The sequence below is a fragment of the Adiantum capillus-veneris genome, chromosome 16 (genome assembly GCF_014529385.1).
Source record: "Adiantum capillus-veneris isolate H3 chromosome 16, ASM1452938v2, whole genome shotgun sequence".
Taxonomy (NCBI): Eukaryota; Viridiplantae; Streptophyta; class Polypodiopsida; order Polypodiales; family Pteridaceae; genus Adiantum; species Adiantum capillus-veneris.
In genome coordinates, this window is record NC_140946.1 from 1,733,520 (window position 1) to 1,743,821 (window position 10,302).

Consider the following 10,302-nt stretch of genomic DNA (forward strand, 5'->3'; position numbering starts at 1 on the left):
GAAGTCGAGGACTTGCTGATACGCAAAGAGAGTTATGAGTGAAATGCAAAAGGCTTTTCATTCTGCATTTTTCATGATGCTTTGAAAGTACTGTTCCACAATCCATTCCACCTTCAAATTGCATTGTTTTGTCTATTTTTGTTTATAGATTCATTTCAATACCTAGAATTAGGCCACTCAGAGACTTCATACTGCACCAAATTTCACAGGTATGATCGTTAACTAATTAAGAGAAAATGTGTATAGCTCACACTGCACAAAACAAACCAACACAATCGCACGGATGAAATCCAAGACGAAAAATCTACAAACTGTTGGGGGTTTATAGGGGCACCAAAATCACTCCAAATTCAAAAGTATTTCATTAGTGAGCTCCCACACTGGACAAAATCTGTCATGTAATCACAGTGCAAAAAGAAGATGGAACATGGATTGTGATCCATGCTCCTCCACTTTTCAATCCAAAGATATTTTGGCAGAAGGGTCCTCTCAATAGCATCACAGAATGGGAAAGTTTCCCGACATGGATCGCAATCCAGGTACCCAACAGTGCCAGGAGGATTTAAATTAACCCACATTTAGACATCAATTAGGATCATCCTGAAAACTTGAGTGAAAATGGACACGAATTGACCCCAAAATCTTGACAAATTGGAGACTCAATTTGCAAATGCTTATTTTGACCATGGAAATGAAAAAGTGATCCAAAATTCAAAATACTATGACCGATAAGATACTATATGGCACCACATGTTTGTTTGAAGGGGTCACGTTGATGAGATCAATTAGGAACCTTCTCACCAAGTTTGATGAAAATTAGCCACAAAACATGGATCAAAATCCATATACCTGAGAGAGAATTTTGGCAAAATTGAGTAGAAAGTGCTTGCACATGCTAATGATGGCAATATATGACAAGTTCTCAAGGTTTTATGCAAAGTTGGTTTAAATTTCAATGTTTGACAGTTCAAAGTACCAAGAGAATGGTCAAAGCGTTTTGCAAAGCAAATGGAATGGAAAGTATGGTATGCTTAAATATGCTTGTCAAATCGACAGAGTTGGTCAGCAGGGCCAGGTGATCAAACAAGTTTCAAATGACCTAAAATTTGATAGATAACTAGTCTTGGGAGTAAACTTCAACTTCTAATCTTCAAAACTCCAAAATCAGTATAACCACAGGGATCAACCAGAGTTGGCATCAAAAATCCAATATGACAAAGTTGGACCAAACTGGGCCATCTAGTGGAAAATTGGGTGGGAAATTGGGTAGACTCGAAAAAAACATATCCAAGTTTGAAAAGATTTCACCAATGTGCTGGAATAGACAATAGGGACATGCCTGCTAAGTTTCACCCCAAAATGTGATCAAACATGGATCACAAACCATGCACCTTTTCCATCAATTGGGGCTGAGATTTGAACAATAGGTAGATGATACCATTTGAAACAAATTTTCCAAAAGGCACAAAAGCAAAAAATTACAAAAAGTTGGTCAAAGTAGCAAAGTAACAAAAACTAGTCAAAAACTGCAAAGCAGACACAAAATTTTATTTTGATTGCATAAGCCGTGAAGAACATGCCAACTGCTTAAATCGCACTTACACCACAATAATTGGAATCTATTTTGCTAAAGACCAAACCATGAGAAGACTTACCATGGTTAGAGGTATATTGGCAACAATGAGAGGAGATGTTCATACTTCCAAATAGCAATTCCCTATATGCAAAAAAAGATCTTTATACCTCATGCTACAATTCTCCAAATATCCATTGTATCAAAATGGAAAAAATATTTGATCGAACACTTCACGCATAGGATATTTCCTCAGGGTATGAGTAAACATTGTCAAAGGATTAATGAAACAAAGCCATCATATTACAAATGATTGGAAAGCAATTGTACAAACACAAAAAAATCAACAGCTCAGACTATGTGCTAACGAAGAGGAATATACTCTGATCCTAGAGCAAACACATGCAGATTAAGAGATCATTTTTCTCATTAAAGATGCCAACTCGAATGGATAACATGCCATTACGACCAGTGATGGGAGCTAGAGCATTTGCAAAGTGGAGAATAGACTTTGTTGGTCCTATTCAACCATCAATCTACAAAACACAAGCACAATATATTATGTGGCTATAGATCATCTCACAAAGTAAGTTAAAGCAAGGACTACTAGGAAAAACGATGTAAAAACCGCAACATCATTCTTATATGAATATCTAACGATATAACCCCCCCCCCCCCCCCCCCCCCCCCCCCCCCCCAAAAAAAAAACACATGCTAACACCTTCCTCCAACAATCTCAAACTATCACCCATGTCAACATCTTGCCTTCCCTTTGAACAAACACCTCAACTCTATGGCTCGTGGCCTGCCTAAGAGAGAGCCCTCTCTCTCTCTCTCTCTCTCTCTCTCTCTCTCTCTCTCTCTCTCACACACACACACACACACACACACACATCAAAAAACTAGATCAATAGCCCTATGAGAGAGAGAGAGAGAGAGAGAGAGCATGTAAACTTCAATCACCAAAAACAATATATTTGTACATTTACTTTTAATTGGTATCCCTCTCGACTCCAGTTCACAATCATTTTCAAAGAATGGTGTCACCTACCTATTTCACACTGCATGATTTGAAGATTTCACGAGACTTTTTTCCACGCACACTACATGAAGGAATTCTTTTCTCATAATTGTTGCCCAAGGCCACATTGTGTTTTTCTCTCTGCTAGGCAATGAATCAACTTATCAATTACGCAATGTTTGTGCAAGCGCGTGCTTTTCGTAAGCAAACTTCCCAAGATCTTCACTGCTATTGGGGAGCCCTCTTAACATCAATCGTTCCCAATTTTGTAACTAGCCTTGCTCACATCAAATTTAGTAACGTCCCAATCAATATATATATATATATGGAAGACATTTGCCAAAGAAAGAGGCAACACTGCATCGTAGGCTATATGATACCAAAAAGCAGACTTGCCATGTGGGTTGAAGCCATCTCCCCAGATAACGTTGTCGCGTAATTCAAAACCATGGTTGAAAAATAGTAAGAAAAGTTGGGACATATAGGGTACTACCACCTCCCAAGATACTCTTTCTATAGCCTATGCACACACATGGGCAGATACGCAACCATCGACGTGAGAGAAGAAAGTCCATCTCAGCCACCACGCCGCACTACGTCATCATCATGTAGATCACCCAAGACAGCTCAAGCTCTCTGTAACTTCAACATTTTTATGAACACGTCAATACCATCGTCATCATCATCGCAGCTTGAGTAACAGCAGCACTATTGAGCCTCACTCTTGCTGCCATAGCCTTTTACTGTTGGATTGATCTCTCGGACCAAGCTTACTGCTTAAGCAGAGAGCCAGATAACACAATGTCTTATTCAATCCATGTTGCTCATCAGCGCATTAGCAGTCTAAACATATTAACACAAGAAGAGAGAGCGATTTACAGCAGTTAACCAAGCACAGCAGAGTCCCAAATACAAGATATAACCCGTCGTTGCCATTCCAACCTGGACCTTATAAAGAGGGAACCAATCTCAAGGAAAGCCCAAAACCTCAATGGAGGGCTATACCCACAATTTTTTCACAGGGTTTCACCCTCGTGTGCAAAAGCTTTTCCTTGTGGGCTATCCAAAAAATCCGGACTTGCCCCAACAGAGAGTTGTATTTGAATTTGGTGGCCAGCCGACCTTTGTAAAAATTGGTAAAGCTACACTGTCATTACCTATAAACAGCAAGTAAACTGCATTATAACAATGCCTGCAACCTACTATAAGCCCCTTGGAAGCCCTCTAATATCTGCAAACGAAGGATGGACATGGTGATGGTCAGTGGAAGACTGCAAGTGCCAATAATTGGCAGGAATTTCCCACCTTACTGGATCATACGCCTCAACATAACCAGTCCCTTTGAAAGTACTTGATGAGCTTTCTGCAGCATGCCTACCCAAAACTCGCTTCGTTTGCTGGCGATCCTCTGCAGACACACTGATGCTTTTAGCATCCTTCCAGCCCTCACTGTAGTTCCTAATTGACTTTCTCTTCCAGTAGCCACATGGCAAATGCTCTTTGTCGTGAAAAGGACGAGGATAGTTTGTAGACCTATAAACATCTCTACCATACGGATGGTGCTCTTGATACAACGAAGACCCCATCCTACGTTTGAATTTGCCACCATTATTCCTGAAAGATTTTTGCCCTGCAGGAAGATGTGGCGAAAAATCGTAGTGTCCTTGCTGCGAACAGCCCCAATGAGTACTTTGGCCTGCATAAGGGTCAGTTTTAGAGCCTCCATAACGTTGGGCAGTGTTAAGCAAAGGTTTCTCTACACCATTATATCTTGAAGTCTCCCTCCAATATGAACTGTTCCCAAACCTGGAAGCATGAACATCAAGCCCAGCGTAAGAGTTGTTCCGTAAGCCTGCAGGAAATTCCAGCGTTTTACAAGAAAGCTCAGTTTTCTGCTGCTTGCCACTTTGAGCATCGGCTGTACGTGATATGGGCTTGATACTATCAAGATTGTGGTCCTCTTCAGTGAAGATTTGCTGCCTGCCAAGAGGAGAATAGTTTGGTTCCGAGTTTGAACACAGCTTGATTACATCATGACCAAGCTCCCCATTTGAATATTCACTGCTGACTTGGGAGCACATAGATTTTCCATGATGATGCCCCATGACACTCAACTCTCCTCCCTCTGAAGATCTGTCAGTTTTTATGTTAGAACTGCAGGCAAAGTGCCCTTGAGCACCATTACCCTCCAAGTGATGGTGCAGGAAATCATCACCACATGTTGATGTAAGCTGCTCCAAGGGAGGTATTAATTCCTGGTCATTTTGGATTGTGCCTAAACTTGTATCTAGACACCAAGCATTGGCACCTGTTTGCCCTTCAAATATGTCTACTTCATCATAATCATCCTCAATTTTGTCTTGATCGTGACTAAATTTTGCACCTTTTTCCTGACACTGTTCAACCTTTCGGTTGAGATAAATTACAAGTCCTCGCTTTGGCAGAGATGGTGAATCAGTCTGTATATCCCGTTTGCTGTGATCAGTGGATGACTCTCCTGCATTAGCTGTTGCTGTTGGGCCTGTTTCGATGTTCCTTTCCCCACTCAGTTCTCCATCTACCAGTGGCTGTGCTTCAGCTGGCGGATTAGTTAGGGTGTTTGAAATCCCCATGACTTGTGAGGATTTGTCACTTTGACCGCACACCTCTTCCGTATCACAAAGCCTGCCTTCACCAGCCAAACCCGTCCCTGCTGGCTGCATTGCATTCTCAATGTGAGACAAAATAGGGTTACACCTCTCTAGCTCTGCTGCAGGACGTGATACAATTCTCTGTAAGTTTAAACTCTCCCTATCCTCAGTATTACTTATTTCTGTCAATGGACCTAATGGTTCTGGTTCCATACTAACAGGTTCAGAAGATGAGCTTTCTTCTTCTCTAATACGCCCACCCTTAACCCTCGTCAACTCAGGATCACCTAGGACATCCTTTGGGCACAATGCATCCAGTGCAACGTTAACCTTTGATGCCTCTTCATCTACTACTGAAACAGCACTAACTTGTACATCTTGCAGCTCTTGTAACACACATTGAGCAGACAATATTGTTGAGCCTGCTACTAAACTGAGACCTTCGATATTCTTGCTTTCTGCAGAAGGCTTTTTATCGCTTTCTGAGTGCATCTCTCCAGGTAACGCACAATCTTTTGTGGGTGCTGTAAGTTGCATATATCTAACCGTTGTAATCATACACGATGAACCCCTCTTTTCATTGCAGTTTTCTCTGTTGCGAATTGCATTGGCACTCGACCACGTGTCGAGAGAAGCTGACGTTGGACACAAGTACCTATGTCCAAATCCATTGCGCCTAGACTTTACCTAGTTATAAACAAAAAAAGGTTGAGGTCCACATCACCTTCCCTCCACCACCTATGAAAAACTGACAGAGGAGCATCCACTAACCTTTGATATCAATCTCTGGAGAACCTTTGCCTCTTCTTTTGACACAAGATGTTTCAAGCATAAGAGGCCCTGTGGGGGTAACCATTAGTGCACAAGACTCGGAGAAAAGAAATCCACTAAACAAGATAACAAAATTTAAGCATACCTTTAATGAGAGGACCTTCATATTTTCTTTCCTTACAATCACCTCCTTTATCTTCAAGATCAACCCTTGTCTCCTGGCATCATTTTGCCACTGGCTCATAACCTGCAAATCCAAAAAAACTCTCTAGAAAAGCGGGCTACACAAACCCAAACTTCCATGACGAGCATAACTTTCTGGCAGTAAGAGAACACAAAGCTTACTGCTGCAGCAGAGCCCTTGATATTTAGTTCATCAATCACGTGACAAACAGAAATGAGGTCCCGGTTCATCACTGAAGCAGGTTTTATGTAGTCTTGCTTGTCTAACATTGTATGTTCTTGCCTCTCCAGACCGTCACAATCCCTCGATGGTAAGACGATCCCTCGGTTCATCAATGAAGCAGGTTCTATGTATTCTTGCTTGTCTAACATTGTATGTTCTAGCCTCTCCAGACCGTCACAATTCCTCAATGGTAAGACAATCCCAAAGTCCAAGCTCCGTACCTAAAGATTTTACATTCAGTTAATTGGAATGTGATTCGATTCGTAGTTATTGAGATGACTTAACTTTAGCATACCAAAGATTTGTCAATTTCATATTCGTCGACTTGGAATCTTCTGCTTTGAGGTGAAGTCACTCTTCGTCGCTTGATTTTAAGAACCTCTGTATCAGACTCAGCACCTTCTTCATCTTGAGCTTCTCTGCAATTAAAGACACCACTTGTCTCCAAATTGGAGAAGACATTTTCACTGCATGCAGCCTCTCTGCCCTCTTGTCTGTAACAAGGCTCTCTTACAGACGGTGTTGCATTAGTCAGCAAAGAGCTCTCAAGGCACTCAGAAGTGCCTCTAAAAGGAGCGCTGTCACCTTGCTGAGCAGTGTCACCATCTAAAAGCAGTTGTGCTTGTTTCCTTATCTCCTGCTCGTGTTCATACTTCTGTGCTGCAAATTGAAGGCTTGCAAAGTCATCTCTTAAACATACTGTGCGATCAGCCTCACACGAACAGCTGCTGAAAAAATCACCTGTCAGCATCAATAAAAGACACAATGGTTAGAAAAACTCCCACAGCCAAATTTCAGTTCTTTATCGATGTGAGAAGCCTTAAGGAAAACTACCATGGTTGAAACAGGTAGGTTCAGAAAAGCACTTGCAATGGGTATAGCCCACATAACACTTATGTTTGCAAAGGCCACAGGAAACATCCACAACATTTGACGTGGTCGTTTTGGCACCTTGTCTCTCTAAATCTGTCTTTACTTGCTGGTGGAATTGCATCAAAGCCACAAAGGCCATCATTATGCACGCTTGCTGTTTGCAAAAAGAATTTGTATGTCCAATCTGGTCGTTGCATTCAATGTGCCTAGCTTCTTTGCAAAGAAGTTCATCGTGAGGTAGAAGCGGCGAACGATTGAGACATTCATATCGCAAAGAAGCCTCAGCTCCAAAAGGAAACCAATCTGCCATCGCGAAATTGACAGCCTCTCCACAATTGAAGCCTGATGACATGCAAAACACAGTTGTCACACATGATGCCTTAAACAGTTCAAGTATACGGAACAATAACAACGCATACCATGACTAAACCCTGCATGATAAGCTCTCGGAAATGTGATAATGAACTCCCCTGGATATTGCACAGCCTTGAAAACAGGCAATTCATGGTCTATGAGAAGTTTTGGTGCAAACATTGTTGTCTTCCCCAGGAGGAGATCCAACTCTGCACCTTTTCCTGTATCATTCAGCAACTCTCTACTATATACATGCTCTTTCACTACCTTCTCAAAATGTGATGCAGCATCGCCGGGAACACCATACCAAGTTTTTGGTGCACCACAATGCTGATAATTGATACTGCATTCAACTGAACCCCAATGAAGACGTAATCAAACAATTTTGTGAAGCCTATAATCAATCAGGCTACAGATTAATTCTGACTGAAGAGAGGTGATCTATATAGCAATGTGAGGAAAAAAAAATCAGCGAGCAGTGCTGAGCAATATAATGAGAAGGCTAAAAAGCTTCTTTTACCTGTAGAGGAAATGATCTTCGACGTGCCATGCAAACATACTGAAAAGCATTCCAATGTATAACATAGGCTCTGTTACCCCCTGCAAGCATTTTGCCACTTTTCAATGTCTACATCACAAAGACCATAATATTAAGAAACCTCAAAAATCAAGAACATACTGGTATGGCCTCTTCCAAAAGGCGCAAAGTGGAATCTGGCAATCTAGAAATCCCCTGGTACAAAAACAGCCAATAAAAAAGCAACTCAAAGAATCTGATACAATTCAACTTCCCTGGAAATGGCACAAAGGCCATTCCTCATGGGTTGCATTCACAAGAGAAAAGACATAGCCAACCTTTAAATTCCACTTGCTTTGCCCCAAGGGATCTGTCTTAGACGTTGAAAAAGCACTGCCATCCACATCAGTAGCATATTCAACCGTGCGAGTCTTCCCACCTGCGAGTTCTTTCCAAAAGGCCGATTCGATAAACCTAGGAGGAAGCCCCGCGGCTGTTGAGAATTTGCGAGAGAAAACTCTGTTTGCGACTTTTTCATATTCCGTCAAAGTATAATGGCTGCAATAATTGGACATAGACAATCACACACACGGCATTTATGACTTTGCAGGAAACAAACGCTTCCCTTACCGTCCTTTTATGGGGAAAGCAACCTTGTCATCATTGTCCCAATTAGAGATTCTCATGGGCTGAATCCTTGTAGTAAATCTGAAGCCAGACTGCTCCTTGCTCAAAACCACACCTGCTGGGACAGATGCGATCACTGGAGAGACAATTTTGCATATACCTGCCAGGACAGAATTTTCCACCACAAGACAAATCAAGCACTCTAACTAGGCATAAATTAAGCCGAGCAAGATAGGCACTTACCATACTTAGATGCCTCCGCAGCAATCTTCCGTATATAACATAATGGATCCTCAACAAAATCTTCCTTTGTAGGATAGTAAACTGGACATTCTTTCAAATCTTCAATCCAGCATGCGTCTCCGATACCGTGCTTGTCCACCTTGTTTGTCATCACTTCAAATCTACCATTCCAGAAGTGTTGCAATTTGGTTGCTTTCTCATCCAGAGTTTGTAAAAGAGGCACAAGAAGTTCCTGTTTCTTCAAGGCATCGCCTCCACTCCTGGTTCCGACGGTCATGCTTCACTACTGTGGAATGACCCAACCGTTCAAACCTAGTTTCACTTGTCTGTTACTATTCCACCGTATCGTGTTTCCGAACTTTTAGCGTCTTATCTGGCTCGTTATGAAGCCTTACAAGCCTTAAGCTGCATTATCCTGTCCAATCATACACGAAATTGCTAAATGATTCACGATTCACGATTCTCCTCTCTTTGTTGCCGGCATGCGATCTTGAACTAGCTACATTCCTTGATCCGTAACTCCGCTGTTGTCAGATACTTTATTTGGATCTCGGAAGCACATCGTTGCCGGGCACATCTCATAGCTGCTGCACACACAGACACGGAGGCCATTGGTGAGTACCCACATTGGAAAATTGGTCTCGAAATTCTTCTGGATTGAATGGATAATGCGTGCAGACAGCAGCTCTGCAAGCGTCTACAAGCCCACAGAGAGAGAGAGAGAGAGAGAGAGAGAGAGAGAGAGAGAGAATGTGGCCCACCAGAGAGACAGAGGGAAATTCGGTACGTTGGCCGGTGCTGTAAAAGAAGAACCAGCCTGCAGAGGCAGACGAAGCAGAAGAAGACGAGATTGAGGACGACCGAGCAATGGGTTGATCGAGAAGCATGAAGAGATGAGGAGAGAAAAGCGCGAAGGACGCCGCCCCGCGGTGTGAGCAGCGTGTGTGAACAGGGGGACCGGAGAAAACGATCAGCATGAAGAAGTCTCCGACCAACAGACCTACCAAATTTGAGGCGACCGCCCGGACATGCCATGCCACCTGTCGCGTCCACCTGTGACCTCACACGAAACGACGCGTTGGCAAGCTCCCAATTTGGTCCTCCGACGTTTCGGGCTCAGGCAGGCATGAATGGGCTTCAATTTTTAAGTCCACCACGACTCCGCCGCTCCCATAGCCTACTAGTCCACTATATGACTCTCGAGTCTCTTACCATTCCACACGACACTCGGTTTGACGTATCTCAAAGTCGCTCACATTCTCTTCTTGAAAAATAAGGCTGAACAGC

The 10,302-nt window shown here is 42.6% G+C and overlaps 1 protein-coding gene across 2 annotated transcripts; it reads right to left on the minus strand.

The window, feature by feature from the left end:
* Positions 1-3,384: 3,384 nt before the first annotated feature.
* LOC147438447 (uncharacterized) lies at positions 3,385-9,987 on the minus strand. Of its 2 annotated transcripts, none has more exons than XM_086484556.1 (13): positions 9,777-9,987; positions 9,016-9,599; positions 8,776-8,932; positions 8,484-8,703; positions 8,308-8,361; positions 8,149-8,228; positions 7,694-7,971; positions 7,236-7,616; positions 6,697-7,142; positions 6,341-6,622; positions 6,141-6,242; positions 5,996-6,064; positions 3,385-5,911 (listed from the first exon to the last, which is right to left on the minus strand). In XM_086484556.1, exons 2-13 carry the CDS (start codon positions 9,290-9,292, stop codon positions 3,797-3,799), a joined length of 4,461 nt encoding a protein of 1,486 aa, XP_086340682.1. In that variant the 5' UTR covers positions 9,293-9,599; positions 9,777-9,987; the 3' UTR covers positions 3,385-3,796. The 2 variants fall into 2 exon arrangements, with proteins under 2 accessions (XP_086340682.1, XP_086340681.1); XM_086484555.1 differs by having other exon boundaries at positions 9,016-9,602.
* Positions 9,988-10,302: the final 315 nt, after the last annotated feature.